The sequence below is a fragment of the Oryctolagus cuniculus genome, chromosome 15, assembly GCF_051225735.1.
Source record: "Oryctolagus cuniculus isolate XC-2025 breed Fujian yellow rabbit chromosome 15, ASM5122573v1, whole genome shotgun sequence".
Lineage (NCBI taxonomy): Eukaryota > Metazoa > Chordata > Mammalia > Lagomorpha > Leporidae > Oryctolagus > Oryctolagus cuniculus.
Genome location: NC_142881.1, coordinates 6,947,880 through 6,970,256, shown reverse-complemented (window position 1 = coordinate 6,970,256; position 22,377 = coordinate 6,947,880). Strand labels below are relative to the sequence as shown.

At 52.8% G+C, this 22,377-nt stretch overlaps 1 protein-coding gene across 4 annotated transcripts; it reads right to left on the bottom strand.

Moving 5' to 3' along the window:
• Positions 1 to 2,031: 2,031 nt before the first annotated feature.
• OAT (ornithine aminotransferase) lies at positions 2,032 to 22,091 on the bottom strand. 4 transcript variants are annotated; one of them, XM_070058289.2, is made up of 11 exons: positions 21,997 to 22,091; positions 15,699 to 15,787; positions 14,265 to 14,494; positions 9,554 to 9,778; positions 9,369 to 9,464; positions 7,856 to 7,983; positions 6,838 to 6,960; positions 6,028 to 6,156; positions 4,899 to 5,012; positions 4,194 to 4,338; positions 2,032 to 3,048 (listed from the first exon to the last, which is right to left on the bottom strand). In XM_070058289.2, the coding sequence occupies exons 3-11, from the start codon at positions 14,461 to 14,463 to the stop codon at positions 2,888 to 2,890; spliced, it is 1,320 nt and encodes a 439-aa protein (XP_069914390.1). In that variant the 5' UTR covers positions 14,464 to 14,494; positions 15,699 to 15,787; positions 21,997 to 22,091; the 3' UTR covers positions 2,032 to 2,887. The 4 variants fall into 4 exon arrangements, with proteins under 4 accessions (XP_069914390.1, XP_069914392.1, XP_002722192.1 ...); XM_070058291.2 differs by having other exon boundaries at positions 14,265 to 14,490; positions 21,997 to 22,047; XM_002722146.6 differs by lacking the exon at positions 21,997 to 22,091 and adding an exon at positions 21,541 to 21,589.
• Positions 22,092 to 22,377: the final 286 nt, after the last annotated feature.

Sequence of the window (22,377 nt, the reverse complement as noted above, 5' to 3'; positions counted from 1 at the left end):
ACAGAAGGTCTTGCTTCTGTTGGTTCACTCCTCAACTGGCTGCAACGGCCAGAGCTGCACCAACCGAAGCTTCTTCCCAGTCTCTCACACAGGTGCAGGGGCCCAAGCACTTGGGCCATCTTCTACTGCTTTCCCAGGCCATAGCAGAGAGCTGGATTGGAAGAGGAGCAGCCAGGACTAGAACCAGCACCCATATGGGAGGCCAGAGCTGCAGGTGGAGGATTAACCTACTGGGCCACAGTGCCAGCCCCCTAATACAATTTCAAAGGAAAAAAACACTTGAAAATCAGGTTGGTATTCAGTCACCAGGCAGGGCAAAACCCAAAGGACCTGATTTATCCATAAAACAAAACCCACCCAGAGGGTGGGGTAGGTAACTTGTTTTCACAATAAACCGTGAGCTCAGGAAGATGAAATCACCACTCCCTTGCTATTCTCATGGTAAATTTGGGAGATCCCAAGGGAAGAAGGGCGGCCTGTTTATTCTTGCTAAAGGAAGAAAATATTTTACACCCAAATTCCACTGGGACGACCTTGACTACCTATTAACCCATCTGACTCCTCACACTAATACACACCTTGGGTAGCAGCCAGTGATGGCTCAAGTACTTGGGTCCCTGCCCCCCACTTGGGAGACCAGGATTGATTTGCCAATTTTTTGTTTCACTCAGGGCCCAGCCCAACTATTGTGGGCATTTGGGGAGAGAACCAGCAAATGATAGATACCTGTCTTTCAAATTAAGTGTCTTTTGTTTTGTTTTTAATTATCCGGAAGCTGGGCATGTAGGCCTAGCGTTTAAGATGTAGGTTAGGATGCCCACGCCCCACAGCAGTCTCTGGGTTTGAGTCCAAGTTCCATCTCCCAATTCCAGCTTCCTGCTGATTCAGAGGCAGCAGTAGCGGCTCATAAAACTGGGTCCCCACCATGCACACGGCAGACCTGGACTGAGTTCCTGACTCTGGCCTCCTGCACCTCCTCGCCTGTGAGAATCAGGGGAGTGAACCAATGTGGGAGCTTACTCCCAATAAAGACTTTAATCAGCCATCATCCATGGCCTCCCAGGCTCTTTAGCAGGAAGCTGGTCCAAAGCAGAGCAGTCAAGACTCAAACCAGAGAAGCTTTAACCTGCTGTCACAAGGCCCACCCTAAACAGAACTTTGCAAATTTAACCAGGAGCTTTGCATCCACCTGGCCTTTGAGTCTGCTCTGATAAGCAGAATCTGCTGAGTGTAAACTGACCCGATAGCGATCAGAGGGGCTAAGGCCACCTGTGCATCCTGAGGGAGATGGCGTCTCAGGTCCACTCACATTTTCATCTGCATTTCCAAGACAGAGGCTACTAACCTTGACCACACTGGATCCCCTGGGGGCCAGCCCGGTTGTACCTGGTATGGGGACCTGAGACCGCTCACATATAAACTCACCAAGCAGCCACGGCTTAACTGCTAGAGCCTGGAGGAGGCAGAGAGCAGCCACGCACTGTTAATTCATTTTAGGTTCATGCCTTTTGAGCAGCAAGGCACTTCGAGGGATTTGTTCCACAAAAACACTCTTCCCACAAAGGAAAGCAAACAACAGCATTCGCACCATACAAAATAGTCACAAGCTTATTATTATTTTTGGTTAAAGATTTACTTACTAGAAGGTAGAGCTAGAGAGAGAATTTCTCCCATCTGTTGGTTTATTCCCCAAATGGCCGCAATGGCCAGACTGAAGCCAGAGCCAGGAGCTCCATCCATGCGGGTGCAGGGGCCTAAGGACCATGGGCCACCCTCGGCTGCTTTCCCAGGCACATTCGCTAAGAGCTGGACTGGAAGCGGAGCAGCGCCCCTATAGGAGGCAGGTATCACAGGCGGTGGCTTAACCTGTTAAGCCAGAATGCTGGCCCCACAGCTTTAATTAACAGTGAAAAATCAAATGGTCCCCTGGTGAGAGGAAAATGTGAACATATCCTACACAAAACATGAGTCATTTGAGAAAGATACACTTCTAACTACTGACACAGAACATTCAAAATGAAAACAAAGCAGTTGCAAAACACCATGGAAGGCTTTAATAAAAACAGTGAATGTCAGCATATGCACAGGAAAAAAGCCATTACTTGGAGGGGGAACAGCAGACTTCCAGATGTGGTTTTAAATCATTGTTCCTCTGTAGATTACACAAGGAAGCTGACATGGTCTCAGAAAACACATGGAGTAAAAGACGGGAAGGACATTCCCAAAGACAGTGATGGGAAACTGACCAGACTGCAGACAGCACAGCGACCACACATTTTAAACCGACGTTTTATTTTAAATGTAAAGCAAGGCTGAAAATAAACATTGTGTTACAGATTATAATCAAGCACTACAGCAATACTTAGCAATGAGACTTAATTCTAAAGCATAATGACAACAGGATGCACTCTGGTGTCCGCCAACACCAAGTTCAGGGAAAAGCAGGGTTCCCCACGGCAAGAGGCTCCCCGCGATGCGGGACCACTGATCCTTCCAAAAGCCCAGTGACTGCAAGGACTTCACTTTAACATCACGCAAGTCTTTCATGCAACACTCGAGATAACTTCTTCATACACAAAACATTTAGACCAGCAGAGACATTAGAAAGACATACATACATGATAGAGGAGTTGGCTCAAAGGCTAGCTACATTCAGATAGATGCATTTTGGCTTTCAAAGTGCACGCGCTCACCGAGACACTTAGCCAACTACAGATGCACTGCGCTCTCAGTTCCACAGCAAGCTACAGGCTCACATACATCAGCCCATCGACTGGGAAAGAAAAGTCACGAAGACACGCGGAGTGGAATGTGCCACACACAGCAGAGCTGTCACAGGTGTCCTGGCCCCAGCCAGCGCCTGGGGACCTCGCGACCGCCCCGAGCCTCAGAAAGACAAGACAGTCTTGTTGATGATCTCCACCGCCTCCCGGATCTCGTCCTCCTTGATCACCAGCGGCGGCGCGAGCCTGATGATGTCGCCGTGCGTCGGCTTGGCCAGAAGCCCGTTATCTCGCAGTCGCAAGCACACCTTCCAAGCATCATAATCTACAGAGAAACAGTTGGACACAAATGCTCAACCACACGTTTGCTCACGCCCCTTGCCTCACGGCAGGACAGCTTTCCCAACACCCGCTCAAGAAAGGGCGCTCCAAGCTGCGGGCTTGCTTTGCTCTTACTCTCTCCGCGAAGTCCCGCCTGGCTCTGCAGCAAGCACAGAACCAGGTCTGGAAGGCACGCTCAAACAGCACGGCCTTTCATAGTGGAAAGAGGCCAGCACATGCTGAGGCAACTGTAGTGCAGGCTGGGCATCCCTCAAACACAAGGCTTCGCATCAGAAGTGCTGTGGACTTTCAAACAGCTGCGCGTGCACAGTGAGGTATCTCAGGGTTGAGATCCAAGTCTCAACACAGAACTCAGCACCTGTGTTTGGACTGCAGCCCATCATATGAGCTCAGAGACCAAGTTCTCCACTTGCAGTGTCATGTCAGGGCTCAGAAAGTTCGGGATTTAGGAGCACTTTGAATTAAGGATACCCAGGCTGTAATCACATGAGGAGCCAACACTACAGAACTTGGGTATGGTCCAGAGAATTAAGGGACCAGAATGGGCAATACTCAAAGGCCAGGGCATGCCACACGCTGCTTCCTGAGCTCGTGACTAAACGCTCATCACCCGGGCGGCCCGCAGGACCCCCGAGAGCAGCCGCTGATGCCTGTGCCCGCCCAGACCCATCGAGCAGCATCTCTGAGGTGTGATCAGGCCTTGGTTCATTCTTCAAAAGCTTCCCCGCTGATTCTAGATCCAGCTTCCTGCCAGTGCACCTGAGACGGCCCAAATGCTTGGGTCCCTGCCACCCACTTGGGAGACCCAGATGGAGTCCCAGGCTCCTTCATTCCTGTCCTCACTGGCACTGCCTCTCCAGCCCACTGACAGCAGAAGGGAGGGCAAAGGAGAAACTCCCGAGAACAGCATTCTGCAGACCACAGAGAACAAGCCGTCTCCCAGAGCCGCGCGCTACCTGACGGCAGACACAAATGTCTTCAAGGAACGAGAATAGGCCCAGTTAGTTCAAGGTGCCTTCACGTGGGAGAAAGCCGTATTGCTGATGCCATCAACAACAGTTAACAGAGGACCCCAGCAACCAAACAGCCCATGCTATTCTAGCTCTTCCCCCTCTCTTGTCCCCTTACCTTTGGTGTCTCTGATAACAATGGCGTTTAACAAGCCCTTCCCTCTCACAGCAGTCACGACATCGGAAGGCAGCTTCATGAGCTCATTTCTCAGGAGGGCGCCCATCTTTTCTGCATTTTCAACGAGATTTTCTTCTTCCAGAACCTGAGGCAGAGACACGACACCAAGCTTAAGACTGAGGCCCCATGCGCGCCTGCAAAGGGAGAGCTGGCACGGAGACCAGGCCAAGGCCGCACTCGTCCCTGCCTTCATGGCCCACGGTGGTTCACCATGAACCAGAGCCGGCTTAGCCCCCAGGCCACAGTCACTGTCTTCACGGCAAAACAACCAGTAGTTGGACACATCAACAGACAAGTATAATTTAATTTTTAAACTGCTATGGAGTAAATTTTCCCCCTAAAAGGTCCACTCCTAAAGATTACCTAATTTTTGGCCTTCAGCAGGCAATTTAGGAGAGCACTCCAAATCCAGAAGCCTTGCCACAAAGCCAGAGCGCCCTGGGGGGTGGTCCCGGGGCAGGAGGACGGGGCCAGCCAGGGCCTGAGTTCAAGGCCAGGGTTCCAACTACATTTCAAAGACGCCTTGCCCCTAGAAGCCTTCCTCTGCACTTCTCGTGCTCGAAGATTTGGCACTCTTACTAAATTTCTTCCCCAGCAGTGGATGGACCTGAATTAAACTGCAGCGCCCCTTGAGCAGTCGTTTACCTCGAGCGCTGTGATGGCCACGCGGCAGCCGAGCGGGTTGCCGCCGTACGTGGAGCCGTGCTCCCCGGGCTTCACGGTCAGCATGATCTCGTCATCACACAGCACCGCCGACACCTGAAAGACAGCGGGGCCCACGCCATTGCTCGGGCTGCACATGCTTCCCCCAGCACCCCGCAACACGGACACGGATGTGACGCAGCTATTCAATCTACCCACAGCTTCAACAAACACGAGCTGACGTCCGCATCCACCAGCTGAGTGAGTAACACCCTCACACGTCACGGCACAGATTAACAGGCGGGGAAAAGCTATTTCTGCAGTGACACAATTACCGATCCTTTCCAATTTCAAGGTGAAATGCTTTGTTCACCTGCTTGGAAAACCAAGTTGCGCCTGCCTTCAGAAACACAGAGGAGTCGGCTCAGCAACAACCTCTCTACTCCAGGCCCTACAGTCTACTCCCAGTTACAGGCCATGGGCGGCAAATACAAGGAGAGAACCACATCAACGCTTTCATTTTTCCATCTCTGGCTCCATCAGTCACTATTTAAAACAATTAGTCATGCCACATCTCTCAACACGGGAAAGCAGGACCAGAGCGCACAGGGCACTTTGGAGGGAAAGTGTTTCCTTCCAAGTTCACACTCAATTCCTCAGCCAGAAGTAGCTCGGGAGCATGCCCCGGAGCCCTGCAGAGCCTGCATTAGATAGCCCCGGCACCTGTGGCACACCTGGGGAAACCTGACCCTCACCGCCAGTTGATGGGAAAACACCCCTGGGCCAAGCCGCCACCTGCAACACCCGCATCCCATATGGGCACCAGCTCCAGTCCCAGACACTCCATTTCCAATCCAGCTCTCTGCTATGGCCTGGGAAAGCAGCAGAGGATGGCCCAAGCGCCTGGGCCCCTGCACCCATCGGGAAGACCTGGAAGAAGCTCCTGACCCCTGGGTTCAGCCTGGCCCAGCCCAGCCACTGTGGCTATCTGGGGAGTGAATCAGCAGGTGGAAGATCTCTCTCTGTCTCTCCCTGTCATTCTGACCCTCAAATAAATAAACCTTTGGAGAAAGGAAACACCTGCAGGGCTCCCTGGCGAGAGTGGGGACAGGGGGCTGGGCGCTGCACTCACGGGGTACAAGCCACCGGAAAGGGCCTTTCCCAGGAGCACGATGTCGGGCCTGACGTCCTCGTGGTCCACGGCCAGCCACCTACCGGTTCTGGCCAGCCCCGTCTGGATCTCATCAGCAACAAACAAGACCTGTTGGCAAGCACAGAAGCACCGAGGGTCATGTTCATTTCCACAGGGAAAACAGCCACCTTCACTTCACCTCCCGCACCCCAAGTGTGGAATTCGGACACGCCCTGAGGTTTGTGAAGGCAGCTCAGCTGCCCTTGGCCTGTGACAACCCTGCGGCCACACCAAGGCTGGCAGGACACCGTCGCGGTCACTCCCATCCCAGCGTCTATACAGTGCCCACACAGGCCGGTCCTCGGGCACATTTCCCACTGGGTGAAACACGTGCTGTAGCAGGGCAGGCGTCGGCCACCTAGCATTGCACGCTGCTCCCCCCGAGGGGCCTTTCCTGGACATAACCACCCTCTGGGAAGAAATCCTTCACCTGTTCATCCCACAAACATTGATCAGACATTAACTGGGTGACAGGACTGTCGATGCTAAGGAAAACACCTCTAGGAGCCCTGGTGGGGGAAGGGGGAGGGAGGTCCCGACTCTGGGAGTGGGGGATAGCACAAAGGTTTGGGAAGGGAGAAGAGCGGTGCTGGCGGTGGGGGGTTGGGGGCAGGAAGGAGTCAAGGCCAGAGTCTGTGGCATCCCAGAGGCAGCAGGATGTCTCCCCCAGTGCGTAGTGGGGAGGGAATCAGTCTGCACTGACCCTACCAGCAGACCCGGAAATGCGGGCAATTAGGCTGTGGGGACAACCTGGTGCCTGGTGCAGAGCTCCCGCACTCCCACTAGGTAACCCGGGTCCGGGACTACGACACCCGCTTCCCCCTGAATGGGCTCCACCATGAACGCGGCAACATTCGGGTCCTGAAGAGCACGCTGCAGAGGAAACAAGAACACATTTCAGGGACTTCCTTTCTAGCACACCCGAAAACGGAAAATCACAGCTACACGGATGCTCCGTCAGGAATAAGTATGCGGGGCCAGCACTGGGGCGCAGTGGGCAAAGCTGCCGGCTACGTTGCCAGTATCGCACATGGCAGCTGCTTCACTTCTGACCCAGCTCTCTGCCTATGGCCTGGGAAAGCAGTGGAAGATGACCTACGTGTTTAGGTCCCTGCCACCCATGTGGGAGACCCAGAAGAAGCTCCTGGCTCCTGGCTGTGGCCTGGCCCAGTCCCAGCCATTGAGGCCTTTTGGGGAGTTAACCAGTGGATGGAAGACCCCCCTCTCTCTATCTCTGTCTCTCTCTTACTGCCCTCCCCTCCAACTATAACTCTTTCAAATAAATAAATGTTTAAAAAGGTATGCAAATAAAGTCTCTGCACTAACCTATTCTAACTCCACAGCTACAATTGCCAGAAGCGCCGACAAGCTGCTATAAATCACACCCATGATCCTGTTAAAAATAAAGCCTAAAGGAGACGGCTTCTTGACACCATCTTAAAGCTACACAAGTCCTACACTTTATAATCTTTAATAAAAAGTGGTGGGAACTGAGAAATCTTATCTAGTAATTAAGTAATATACAAGTTAACTGCTCTGAAACACACGAATCTAAGGTGGTTGGTTTGTTGTAAGGATCAGATCACAGAACCGGTTTTTCCCTGTGTTGAGAACCAACATTGACCATTAAAAAGAATGGGTGTGAAATTTTTGTTATTTAAGTAAAACATATTTCCATCAGTGTTAGATATATTTTAACTCATGTGCAAGCTCTCATCAGGGTTAGTTTCTACACACGCTGAGCCAAGCGCGCGACACCCCTACACACCTCAAGTGCAGGCAGGTCGTTGTATGGGATGATCTCAAACCCCGGCATGAAGGGCCCAAAGCCGTCGTAGCTGGTGGGGTCTGTGGAGCTGGAGATGGCAGAGAGCGTGCGACCCCAGAAGTTTCCAGCTGGAAAGGAGAAACACGCAGTGATTGTTTCAAAGAAACTCCCAAATCCCATCAACACCACCCCTCAGAAGTGTCTTGGGAAGACTGACCAAGAACAAAACCAATCACGGCGTTTGCTTTGGAGAACCCCCAGGGAGGTTTCTGTCCTTACAGCAAGATCTGCTCCCGGGACCTCTCCAGGCACTTCTCTCCCGAGCCCCGGCCTGCAGTGCAGCCAAGGACAGACCACCTTCCTTCACTGATCCCAGCCCAGCGCCACAGGCTGGCAGCAGACGCCTTGAATGCACCCGTTCTAGAAAAGGTGCGCTCTCACCATGTTAAGACAGCATCCTTGAGAGACAACCAGTGGTCTTCCTCTGAAAACCCAAGGCTCTAGGCCAGCTACAGGATGCATTTCCACTCTCATCTGGAGAAAACAGCCTCTGACAAGTCAACATGTCCCGTGTGGCGTTCCTTCCAAATGCCCGATGGCAGGTGCCTGCCCTGCGGTCTGAGGACCCAGCAGTAGACCTGCTCTGCGTCAGGCACTGCCTAGATGCCAGGGATGAATGGGGACCACCACGGCCCTGCCTGGCTGGTATGGGAAACACTGTCGCCTCAAGCAGTACGGGATGTCCGACGGGGCTGCCCTCAGGAAGGAGAGCAGCAGGGGGAGGGAGGGGCCGCGGGTGGCCTCCTCACAGAGGTTCTCTTCCTGCACCTCCGCCCACTCAGGGTGCCTGGCTGGGACCTCAGCTTGGTGGCACCTCTAACACTTGGGCCCCTGCCCCCACGTGGGAGACCCGGAAGAAGCTCCTGTCTCGTGGCTTCAGATCAGCCCAGCTATGGCCATTGCAGTTATTTGGGGAGTAAACTAGCAGATGGAAGATCTCATTCTCTCTCTCTCTGCCTTTCAAATAAATCTTTAAAATTAAAGAAAGAAAAAAAGCTCATTGGATATGAAGAAATAACTTAGAAATAAAACCAAGAACTCAAAATTCCATTAATTTTTAATTATGTTTATTTGAAAGACAGAGTTAAAGAGAGAGGGAGAGAGAAATCTTCCATTTGCTAATTCATTCCCCAAATGGCCTCAATGGCCAAGCTGAAGCCAGGAGCTCAGAGCTCCATCTGGGTCTCCCACTGGGTGGCAGCATCCTCTGCTGCCTTCTCAGGCCCATTAGCAGGGAGCTGGACTGGAAGTAGAGCAGGCAGGACATGAACCAGCGCCCTTATGGGATGCTGGCACACAGGCAGTAGCTTTACCCACTACACCAATGGCCAGCCCCCTCATTAATTTTTATGAAAACTTCAGCCCATGATGTATCATGTACCAGGCAACCACAGGAGTACTACTCCATCAGTAAACTAACAGTCGATGATGGTGCATGTTCAAGTTCACGTGCCTGCAAAGACAATCTTGGCTTTGTACTTCGGAATCCCCTTCACAGCATAGCCCCACCGGCGGGCGATTTTACAGGCAGTCTCTCCAGCCTCCACTCCTGCAGGCGAGAAAATTTTTCAGAATTACAAAATATTTTAAGATTGCATTCTTGAATATTTCCCACACACACAGAAGGAAGTGCCTTACCTGTATTCATGGGAAGAACTTTGTGGTAGTTGAAAAGCTTAGTAACATACTCCTCGTATTCACCAAGGACGTCGTTGTAGAAAGCCCTAGACGTCAAGGTCAACTTGTCTGCCTGGGCCTTCAGGGCATTCACAATCTTGGGGTGACAGTGCCCTTGGTTGACAGCACTGTAAGCGCTCAGGAAGTCAAAATACTTTCTGCCTTCCACATCCCACACATAAATGCCTGGAACACACAAGGAAGGAAAGAAAACAACCACAGAAAATTACTACATGGAATGAAGTCCAAAGATCAGACCGCCAGCAGGCCCTCAGAGCACCTGCTAGATACATTCTTACAGTTAAGGTGATTTTTAGCTCAGGCATAATACACATTAATTCACAAGGAAATTATTGAGAATTATATTCTCTCTGTTCCGTTTCAAAAACACATTTAATAAGAGCAGCAGGACAGGCGTTTGGTGCAGCAGTTAAGACCCCACTGGATACGCCTGTATCCCACATCAGGGAGCCTGGGTTCCAGGTCTGGCTCCGCTCCCAATCCCAGCTTCTGGATGATGGCTCGAGAAGCTGGGTTCCAGCCACCCACGTGGGAGACTGAGATTGAGAGCCTGAGTCCAGGCTTTGGCCTAACCCAGCCACAGTTGGTACAAGAATTTGGGTGTAAACCAGCAATGATCTCTCCCTCTCCTTCTTTCTCTCTCCCCGCCCCTCCCTCGTTCTTTCAAATAAGTAAAAGAAAGCTTTAACAAGAGCAGCACAGCCAGCACTGTGGCATAGTAGGTTAAGCCTCCACCTGTGTGCTAGCATCCCACACGGGTGCCGGTTCCAGTCCCAGCTGCTCCACTTCCGATCCAACTCTCTGCTAACCCTGGGAAAGCACTGTAAATGGCTCAAGTGCTTGGGCCCCTGCACCCACATGGGAGACCCAGAAGAAGCTCCTGGCTTCAGATAGGCTCAGATTGGCGCAGCTCCAGCCATTGGGGCCATCTGGGGAGTGAACCAGTGGATGAAAGACCTCTCTCTCTGTCTGTATCTCTCTGCCTCTCAAATAAACCTGGGGGAAAACAAGGCACTAATACATTGTGGGATTTCTTTGTGTGTGTGTGTGTGTTTTTTTTTTTTTTTTTTTAGATTGATTTATTTATTTGAAAGTCAGAGTTACATATAGAGAGGAGAGGCAAAGAGAGAGAGGTCTTCCATCTGCTGGTTACTCCCCAATTGGCCGCAATGGCTGGAACTGCGCCAATCCAAAGCCAGGAGCTTCTTTCGGGTCTCCCACGTGGGTGCAGGGGCTCAAGGACTTGGGCCATCTCCTACTGCTTTCCCAGGCCATAACAGAGAGCTGGATCAGAAGTGGAGCAGCTGGGTCTCGAACCAGCGCCCATATGGGATGCCGGCACTGCAGGCAGTAGCTTTACCTGCTATGCTACAGCGCCAGTCCCAGTACTAATACATTGCAAACTCTGGAATGAAATCTTTACCTAATTATAATATTTAGGAGCCAAAATTGGAATTTAGAAGTAGGGAAGCTACATGTAACAGACAAAAACATGGTAAGTGGACTGTAGAATAGTTTCAAATCATGTTCTTATAAGGATGTAGCACACAGAACTGTTATCTCAACATCAAAAAGATAAACAACCCAATGTGAAAACAGCCAGAGACACTTCCCCAGACATACAGTAAATAAACATGAAAAGATGCAAACTAAAACCACAATGAATTATCATTTCACACTCACTACAATGGGTGTGTGTGTGTGTGTTGTATTTTAAAGATTTTTTTTGAAAGTCAGAGTTACAGATTGAGGGAGAGACCTTCCATCTGTTGGTTCACTCTCCAGATGGCCGTAACACCTGGGGATGGGCATGCCAGAGAAGTCAGGAGCCAGGAGTTTCATCCGGGTCTTCCATGTGGGTGCAGGGGCCCAAGCACTTGGGCCATCTTCCTCTGCTTTCCCAGGCTATTAGCAGGGAGCCGGATCAGAAGTGGAACAGTGGGGACTTGAACTGGTGCTTTTATGGGATGGTGGCATTGCCATTGGGCAGCTTTACCCGCTATGCCATAGTACCAGTCCCTGCCTGGCCATTTTTTTTTAAAGGAAACTTTGGCAACAAGCTGAACACAGAATTCCCATGTAACCCAGCAATTCTACTCCTACCTAGGTATATATGCAAAAGAATTGGAAAACAGATGTTCAAACAGAAACTTACACCAAGAGGCTGGGGCTGTGGCGTAGCAGTTTAAGCCTCTCCCTGCAGCGCCAGCATTCCACTGGGTACCAGTTCAAGTCCCAGCTGCTCCACTTACGATCCAGCTCCCTGCTAACGTGCCTGGGAAAGCAGCAGGAGATGACCCAAATGCTTGAGTCTCTGCACCCATGTGGGAGTCCTGGAAGAAACTCCTGGCTCCTGGCTTCAGCCTGGCCCAGCCCCAGCCATTGCACCCATTTGGGAAGTGAACCAGCAGGTGGAAGACCTCTCTCTCTGTAACTTTACCTTCTAAATAAATAAAATACATCTTTAAAACCACATAGACACACAGCAAACTTACACACAAGTATTCGCAGCAGCACTATTCACAAGAGTCAACAGGTGAAAACAAGCCAACTGTCACCAAGTGAAGAATGAACAAACCGTGTCTATGCACACAGGGGAATGTTACTCAGCCACAAAGGAATGCTACAAGGAATGGCTGGACCTTGATACTTTAGGCGAAGTGAAAGAGGACAGTCACAAAACCCACATATTACAGACCCCATTTCTGTGAAATATCAGGAGAGAGAGAGCTCTAAGACAGGAAGCCCTGACTAGGTGAGTGGTTGCATTAGGCTCGGAGGGCAGGGGGAACCAGTGCTTGGTGGGTACCAGGCGTCCTTTTGGAGTTAGGAACAGAGAGGGCTGCACAACACTGGGAGTGCACTTAATGCTACTGAACTGCATGCTTCCAGGGGTAAACGTTCCATTGCACGTATGTTACAACAGTTAAAAAGACCGCTGACTACAGACAGTAAAACGTACTGGGGGGTTTGTCGGAGCCTGCCTTTTCCCAGGTACCGCAGATTCTTGGCTACATGAGCTCATCAAAACCCTCTGGAGAGAGCTGGGATTAGTCACTGCCCAACCTGGCACCCAGGGAGGACTCTATCCCGGCGGCAGACCCTCCGAGCCCACACGTCGCTAGCGCAGGTGAAGAATTTTTTCTGTAAAAGAACTCGCTCCACCTTTGGAATCCACAGATCCAGATTTTCGTTGGTTTGAAGGGAAGTCTGCACGACAGCAACAGGCGCCAAAGAGAACCCGGGCAATCACAGCAAGGTGCAGCACCCGCGATCGGCATCTGCGGCACCGAGCTAGGTGCTAACCTTTGGCCGAATCTGGTCAAGGCTATTATTTCAAAATGCAGATTAAATCCCCATTTGGCAACCAGCACAGTGAGCATTCATTAAGGCAGAAATCATTAACAGATGCTGGGTTTGTGAAGCGTCCTTGCATGAGCAACAAGGTTTTAGATTCTCAGCCTGTGTCCCACCAGACGCCAACTGCATAGGGAAGGCCAGCACTCTGCAGAGGGCAGCCTGGCAGGTGCCACTCCAGCACGGGACGACGCGGTCACCACCTGACCGGGCACACAGAGTAGCGCACCATCACACAACACCACGTGCACAACTCCACTCCTACAAGAACACACCAGCAACCCCAGGCTGAGATGCGTCCTACAAAGTTCTTGTCCTGTACAGGTCAACAGTATCAAGACCAGGAAGAACAAAGACAGACGGAGGAGCTGTTGTGGATGCAAGATGAGACACCTGACAGCTGAATCCACTCCTGACCCGGGTCATCGTCTGCCGTCAGTGTCAATCAAACCTCTGAAGACTGAGGGGTCTCTGAAATGAGAGACTGACTGCAGCATTACAGCTGCTGGCCAGAAAGGCCCAGGGCCCTGGGACAAGTTCCCACAGCTGACATCTGAGAACCGGCTGCTGGTTTAGAGCAGAGAGTATTTCTATAATGAAAACGAGGGGAAGAAAAGCGCAGGGCTCCACTGAACCTCCACACTGCGGGGCAGGAGGCAGGTGAGGTGCCGGGCAGGAGCACAGGCCCCAGCAGCACCTGCAGCTTCTGGACTGGTGGGAGCTGCGAGCAGGGTGCTCCAGCCAAGGGGACGAGGTGCCCGCTACACTCGGGGACGTGGCCTCAGTCTCCTGTTGGCTTGGCCTGCAGTCCCTTGTCTCTGCGCCCCTCCACACCACCACACGGCACCCTCCCCTCAACAGTTCACAGTTCAGGGGGAAAACGTCTACAAGGGAGCTGGGAGGAGGAAAGAGAACGCAGTAGAGGAGAGTGGTCAAATGCCGGCACTCGGGAGAGCCCGGGGAAGAGCAACAAGCTTTTTAGTCCTAGATCACAACTTTCCTTTGTTCAATCTGAAATTCTGTCAAAAACTAAAAGGCAAACAATGACGGCAGCACTGCAGGATTTCCACTCTCTCTCGCCTCGCTCGCACCGAGCTCCACTGCGACGGAGACCAAACGGTTCATCTTGGTGGCCCCACAGCACCCCAGCCAATGAGTAAAGGCTGGAGCAACAGAGCCCGCACACAGACGCTCAGCGTGTCTGGGAAAACGGACACGGAGGAAACGCAAGAGCAGCTCATTTTTGTAAAGGCTTTCAAGCAGAAAGAGGGCAGATGGAGCCCCTGGAACGTACCTTTTCCTCTCTCCAGGGCCACGGGTAAAGGATGGTAATTGTGGGCGCCATACTTGGACTCCCGCTCAAAGATGTACTCCGAGGATGGGGGGCCCTGGACTGTTTTCTTCGTTGCCACAGACGTGGCAGAGGCCAGGGAAGAATGAACTCCTCTACGCAGCACAGCGACCGTCTGCAGGCGTGCTAGCTTGGAAAACATCGTGTTCTTCAGCAGGAAGGCAGAGATCTGTCTGAAGGGAAGAGAGAGCATTAGGGCAGGGACGCACGGACCCGTGGAGTAACTGCTGAGCGCCCGGCACGCTGCGGGGCAGCACCCAGAGGAGGAGCCCGAGGCGCCAAGAACTGCTGCATGCAAGGGAGAACGTGGTTTCTAAGATGACAACAGGAACTGTCCTAAAAGAAAAGGGACAGGTGTAGGGCAAGTGGTAACTTAGGAGGGGTGAGAAGAGCTTAACACCAAAGGCAGAAACTATAAAAAGTAAAACCTGTCATTTTGCCACAAATATCAAAAACTCCCATAGGGGGCCAGCATGGTGGCACAGCAGGTCAAGCTGTATCAGAGTGCCTGTTCGAGTCCTGGCTGCACTACCTCCCATCCAGCTCCCTGCCAATATACCTAGGAGAGCAGCAGAAGATGGTCCAAGGGCTTGGGCCCCTCCCACCCACATGGGAGACTGGGATGGTGCTCCGGGCTCCCGGCTTTGGCCTGGTCCAGATCTGGCTGTTGCAGCCATTTGAGGAGTGAACCAGGAGACGGAGATACCTCTCTGTTGCTGTCTTTCAAAAAAAGATAAATAAATTTTTAAAAAATTTCTATAGATCAAAAGTACCATAAAGGTAAAAGGCAAAAAGACTGGAGAAAAATGCTTTGTAATTCATAACAGCCGTCAAAGGCTTTTACAATAAGTTGAACAGGCCAAAAAAATTATATATAAAAGAGGAAAACAGGCAAATACAACCAGGGAGGCTGTTTCTATAAAACTTATCCTCCCACAAATTGTACCATGAGTGCACCTGTTTGAAGAACAGGTGATAAGGAACTGGATGAACGTCGGTTAAACCTCCCCGTCACCGCGCACGGCCGCGTTCACCCCTTGTGCTGTTTCTTTCAGGGTCTTCTACTCTCTCCAGCCCCCACCACAAGTTTTCCCACCCCTCTTTGCATCCAACTTCTTGCCCAACACCACCGCAGGCCGTGAAGTAAGGAGGAAGCTATGTACGTGTGGATTCGTGTTTCAACAGAACTCTGTCAATGATAAGTCACGCCACGCATAATCTCACCTCCCTGTTGACCTAAGTGCCAAATTAACAAAACACAACACCTGGAGCTTGGCTTGCTTCCCTTTCAACTTGGCACTGCCCAGTAAATCCAGTATGTTCACGAATTTGCAATTCCTAAACAAAACCCAGCGCTACAGTTTGCCAAAGACTCACCAACTAGTCTCTTCCCACGGTTCAGACCGGAATACAGATTTTTAACCAGAGACCCAGGCAGGGACAGTCTTCAGAGGGTCCAACAACTCCTGAAATAAAAGCCAGAATTTTAAGCAGATGTACTTTCTTCCTAAGGAGAAAGTCCACAACTCTCCAGAAATGTACCAACAACAGAAAAAAACAAAAACAAAACAAAAAAAAGTGACAGGAGAACCATTGACTACAGGGGACTGCCAGCAAAAACAGAAGCTCCTGGCTCCTGGCTTCAGACTGGCCCAACCCTGGCAGTTGCAGCCAGCTGGGGAGGGAACCAGTGGGTGGAAGATCTCTCTCTGTCTCTCTAAATCCGCCTTTCAAATAAATAAATCTTTAATAACAAAAAAGCCTACTTGTATCAGATATAACTTCCCCAAAATACTTCAAAAACACTTAGAATTTCTTTCTTGGGCTTTTTATATTTTACTGAGTGCATATTAGTTCTGTTTAACCATCTAAAAAATGTAAACATCAAATTAGCCAGCACACCCCAGTGTGTCCTCTCAGGCTACATCGGGAGGTACCCTAAACAGAAACTGCTTTCTGAAGTTACAGGCACAAAAAGCCTGATCAGTGTCTGCACTCAGATCAACAGTTTCACTCCCAAGATTTACTGTAAAGACTCAGGAATGTGGAGAAACAGCCGTACATAAACATGTCCACAGGGTGAGAAGGTTCCACACACCCACCCATAATGTTATGCAGGCATTTCAAGTGCTTAGAGGAACTGAAGGTGGAGGTCATGACCCCAGGAAGAGCATCCTGGCTGATGATTAGTCTAGAGCTCCTGTTTCCAGAGGGCGGCCCTAAATTCTCATCAAAGCTCATCTGTGAGGACCTGGCAGAGGAACTCCAAACAGCCTGCAAGCAAGAGGCTGGCACCACCGCATGGCAGGCTCCAACGAGGCCTGTAACTCTGGCACCCCATATGAGCCACTGGTGTGAGTCCTGGCTGCTCCAGTTCTGATCCAACTCCCACTAACGCACCCGAGAAGGCAGCAGAAGACAGTGAAGACAGTGAATCCACTGATTCTTTGCAGATGGCCATCCGGGAGCTTCATCCAGGTCTCCTACGTGAGTGGCAGGGGCCCAGGCTCTTGGGCCATCCTCTGCCGCTCCTTGCCAGGCTAGTAGCTCAGAACTGGATCAGAAGTAGAGCAGGGGCTGGTGTGTGGCTTAGCGGGTAAAGCTACCACCTACAGTGCCAGCATCCCATATGGGCGCTGGTTCTAGTCCTGGCTGCTCCAATTCCGATCCAGCTCTCTGCTGTGCCTGGGAAAGCAGCAGAAGATGGCCCAAGTGCTTGGGTCCCTGCACCCACGTGGGAGACCTGGAAGAAGCTCCTGGTTTTGGATCACGCAACTCAGTCCACTGTGGCCATCTGGGGATTGAGCCAGCAGATGGAAAACCTCTCTCTGTGTCTCTGCCTCTCTGTAACTCTGTCCTTCAAATAAATAAATAAATCTTTAAAGAAAAAAAAGAAGAAGAAGAAGTGGAGCGGCCAGGACATGAACGCAGCACCCATACGGAATGCGGGTATTGCAAGCGGCAGCATTACCAGCCGCACCACGATGCTGGCCCCTCAGGTAACTTTACTAAGGAACAATCACTACTTAAGGACAGAACAGTGACATTCCAAACACTGCTGGTACTTATTCTTAGGTTCTTTAAAAACAAGCTCTAGATATTTCATCCAAGCAGGAAGGGTCAGAAGCTGCACGCACCAGACTGTCCCAGAACCCTGAAAACCCAGCCTTCGGTGCTCCGTTACTGGGCCTGGCACCAACAGGGAAACATTAGAACAGACCGAAGACGGGCTTAAAAATAGCCAGCATCACTAATTTCCTCTCCCAAAAAGGTCTGGAAAAGCGGGAGGTGAGAGTGGAGGCGTCGGGTGAGGCCAGGATTTACATTCTCGGGCCGGCGCCGTGGCTCACTTGGTTAATCCTCCGCCTGCAGCGCCGGCATCCCATATGGGCACCAAGTTCTAGTCTGGTTGCTCCTCTTCCAGTCCAGCTCTCTGCTGCAGCCCGGGAGGGCAGTGGAGGATGGCCCAGGTGCTTGGGCCCTGCACCCCAGGAGACCAAGGAGGGGAGCACCTGGCTCCTGACTTTGGATCAGCGCAGCGCGCCAGCCATAGCAGCCATTTGGGGAGTGAACCAACGGAAGGAAGACCTTTCTCTCTGTCTCTCTCTCACTATCTACAACTCTACCTGTCAAATAAAAAAATTTTTAAAAACTAGAAAAAAAAATAGGATTTACATCTCCATGGCTCGGAGTATCTCTGATCTGGCACTGTTGCTGGGCTCCACTTCCCTGCGGTGGACGCAGGGGAGCCAACCAGGAGCGTCACTGAGGGCTGAGCGCGTTAATGTCCGAGCGCCAAACCCAGAACAAAATGGCCACTCATTCCCTCACAAGGAACTAGCCAGTGTTGGAACTGGTCAAAAAAAACAGTGCCATGGTTTTGTTTGTTTGTTTGTTTTTGACAGGCAGAGTGGACAGTGAGAGAGACAGAGAGAAAGGTCTTCCTTTTTGCCGTTGGTTCACCCTCCAATGGACACCATGGCTGGCGCACCGCACTGATCCGATGGCAGGAGCCAGGTGCTTCTCCTGGTCTCCCATGGGGTGCAGGGTCCAAGCACTTGGGCCATCCTCCACTGCACTCCCTGGCCACAGCAGAGAGCTGGCCTGGAAGAGGGGCAACCGGGACAGAATCTGGCGCTCCGACCGGGACTAGAACCCGGTGTGCCAGCGCCGCAAGGCGGAGGATTAGCCTAGTGAGCCGCGGCACCAGTACCATGGTTTCTTTTTTAACTGGATGTTTTGCTTTAAATTTTTTTCTACTGCTAAAAAATTAGAATACAGATCAAAAATTACCTACAATTCATCCTTAAAAGATAGCACTTGTTTTTCTAGGCACAAATATCACACATATTGGAGTTGTAAAATGTACCACAGAAGTCCCTCCCAAAGACTCCCAGAGTCTTAACCCCTGACTCTATGCTCCTTAAAAAGCCAGTGACTGTGTCTTTAAGATACACTTTCCGTCCCCAGAACCTAACCCAGGTCTGGCATTCTGTCTGCAAGAGAGCGCAGTCACTCCCAAACATGGGCAGGACTCAGGACCGGGTCAAGACAGCAACAGAAAGCGACTAAAAGCATCAAGAGGGACATGACGTCACCCACCCCGGTCACGCTGACCCTAAGAAGGCAGCCACTTCAGGAGCAGGCATGTGGCCTGGTGGTAGAGACGCGGAGGGACCGTGCAGGGCCCGGGTGTGAGCCCCGTCTCTGGCCCCCGACTCCAGGTTCTTGCTAACACCCACGCCGGGAAGCAGCTGTGCTGGCTCAAGTAGCTGGATCCCCGCCACCCACTTGAGATCCTGGCTCCAGGCTCCAGTCTGATGCAACCTCTGCCGCCGAGGGCAGCTGGAAGGGACCCAGCACAGGGCCGCTCACTCTCACTGTCTGTCAGTCTCTCTTTGCTGAGAGAGAGGGAGGGAGAGAGAAAAGAGAGAGAGAGAGAGAGAGAGAGAGAGAGAGAGAGAGAGAGAGAGGCCTCCTCATCAGACCAAAATCTGTGTCATGTGTTTCATTCACCCAAGCTGCACCGTTAATGGATGCTCAAGTCCTGGAAATGAGAAAAAACTGCTAGATTCAAGGGAAAGCTTTGACACAGGCTGCTCTAAGTCATGCACTTAATGACCAGGCTGCCTGATCCCCCACCTGGTCCACCCACCCCAGCACACCCTCAAAAGGCTGCTTTGTGAAGAGTGCATTTAGCCCATACTATTAAACACGGAGTCCTTAAACAGTTCTACAACAATAATCAGTGTAAAGTCATATTCCATCTGAGGAGTAAATTTGATTTTGCTATTGGCAAATATTTACCTTGCTTGAGGGAGCCATTCACAAACACAGACCTTTTCAAAAGGTTCTGCCAACAAAAGCTCTGTATTAGGTAATCAATATGCTGGCTAAAATGCAGCTCAAGTACGTCACTGACAACCAAGCAACGCATTACTACTCGGAAAGGATTGGGCCAGTGCCACTCCACCCTCCACACACCTCCCAAGCCCAGGCCCCTCATTCAACCCAGCCTCAAGAACTCAGGAGAGGGGTCAGCACTGTGGTGTAACAGGTTAAGCCGCCACCTGCTGTGCCTGCATCCAGTTCCAGTCCCAGCTGCTCCACTTCTGATCCAGCTCCCTGCTGTGGCCTGGGAAGGCGGTGGAGGGTGGCCCAGGTGCTTGGGCCCCTGCACCCATGTGGGAGACAGGACGAAGTTCCTAGCTCCTGGCTTTGGCCCAGCCTTTGCAGCCATTTGGGGAGTGAACCAGCAGATGGAAGATCTGTCTCTCTCTCTCTCTGTGACTCTTTCAAATAAATAAACTAGGCCGGCGCCGCGGCTCACTAGGCTAATCCTCCGCCTAGCGGCGCCGGCACACCGGGTTCTAGTCCCGGTCGGGGCACCGGATTCTGTCCCGGTTGCCCCTCTTCCAGGCCAGCCCTCTGCTGTGGCCCGGGAGTGCAGTGGAGGATGGCCCAGGTGTTTGGGCCCTGCACCCCATGGGAGACCAGGAAAAGCACCTGGCTCCTGGCTCCTGCCATCGGATCAGCGCGGTGCGCCGGCCGCAGCGCGCCGGCCGTGGCGGCCATTGGAGGGTGAACCAACGGCAAAGGAAGACCTTTCTCTCTGTCTCTCTCTCTCACTGTCCACTCTGCCTGTCAAAAAATAAAAATAAAAATAAATAAATAAATAAACTTAAAAAAAAAAAAAACCTCAGTAAACGGCATAAAGCATGCACAAAACAATTGTAATAAAAGCAAACTATGAGGGAAGCACATTGAAGACAGCCTCAGAGGGAAAAATATTTCATTACCTATCCTCGGTCTGGGGCGCAGGGCAGAGAATGCAAAATTAATCTGTAAGCACCAAGAAAAAAAACGGCAACCCCAAAACAATGCGCTTTGCAATTTAAACTAGTGCGTCAAGATTCGACTTTTCCTTCCTTTTTCTTAGTAAGAACTGGATTTTCTCTGAAGGCAGAACTGGATATTCTAATGAAAGGGGCCCATTGTTCCCGTCAAACGGATTAAGATTAGGATTCTGCATTACCACCGAAAGGGCACTTCCAGGTCCCAGTGAAAGAACCAGAGGCCCGGCAGGACAGATCGGGACCTGGAACCCGGCCACTTGCTCCCGGTCGCCCTCCCCGCTAAATTCACGGCCTCAACGTAGCTGAGAAGTGGCCGTGGACGCCAGGAAGGCGAGAGGCCGCGGGCCGCGCAGGGCTGGGGTCCCCACGACCCCACCCGCGGCCCCGCGATCGTCCGCCGAGGGCGCGGGCGCCCCGCGCTGGCCCCGGGCCCGTGACCCCACCTCGCCAGCCCGCGCTTCCCGGCGCAGATAAGGACGCGGCTCCCCACGCTCCGGTCCGGATAAAGACTCAGAGCGAGCGGGCGGGTGGAGCGCGGGGCCGGAGGCAGCCGCGGGGGCTCGGCCCCTTCTCCGCAGCCCGCGCCGGCGTCCCCAGCCCCGGCCCGACCGCCCGGTCCCCCGCCAGCATGCAGAACGCACCCTGCCCGCCGCCCCGCGCCCCCACACGCGTCCCGCCCAGAAACCCCGGGGCGCGGGGCGGCGCCGCCCGGGCTGCCACGCATCGCGCCCGGCCCACAGCCCCAGGCCGCGGGACCCCGGCTGCCCACGGCGTGCACGGGCTGCCCGCCCGCCGAGCCGATCCCGGGTCGCCCCGCGCGCGCCCGCTCGCCCGAGCCCCGGCCCGGCGGCGATCGCGGGTACCTGACGGCGCCGGAGGGCACAGCGGCGACACGCGGCAGCGGCGGAGCGCAGCGGGACGGCGCGCGTCACGGGGCTTTAGGCGCGGCTTCCGCCCCGCCCTCCCGAGACGCCCTGGACGCCCATTGGCTGGGCGGGAAGGCGCGCACCAATCACATGGCCCTGCCTGTCCCCCTTCACCTCTCCCCCCGCCACGCGAGTCGCGGGCGGGTCCTCGCGGCGCGGGTTCGAGCCCCGGCGCCCTGCGGCGCCGCCCCGCCCCGCGCTTCGGCCTGACGGCTCCTCGGCCGATGCCTTTGCTCCTTCCCTCTCCTGCCAGGTAGTGAGGAGACTACCGAAGGAATGGCCGTCTGTTGGGCCCCACAGGGGCTGCCAGCGTTGGCTGTGCGTGGGGCCGTGCGGTCGGCTCGACCCGCCGCCTCCAGGTCCTGGCCTCGCGGAGCGCACCGAAGCACCAACCTCAGCTCTGCCCCAAATCCAGCTGCTGGGCCCAGTCCCTGGATCCCTGCTATGCCACGTAGCTTGGCTGTGTTTCCTAATGCGCCTGCTCCGCCTCCCCACCTGCTTTTCTGTAGGCTCAGCGCCCTCTGCGTGCGGCTGCAAAACTCAGACTCAAAGCACACACCCGTGATAATCTCGAGTTAGCACCTGCACGTCCTTTAGTCTAGATATATTGTATCTTGGAATACGGAGCCCCGGAGAGGGGGCGCGCCTTACCTGGAGTCATGTGACAGGTAAGGGGTCTTGAAGGACCGGATGCTAAAGGCACGGGGGTGGGGAGGTCTTTGCTCCCTGCCGCATTCCATGCAACCGCAGGGGTCAGTCAGGGTCGCAGCCTCC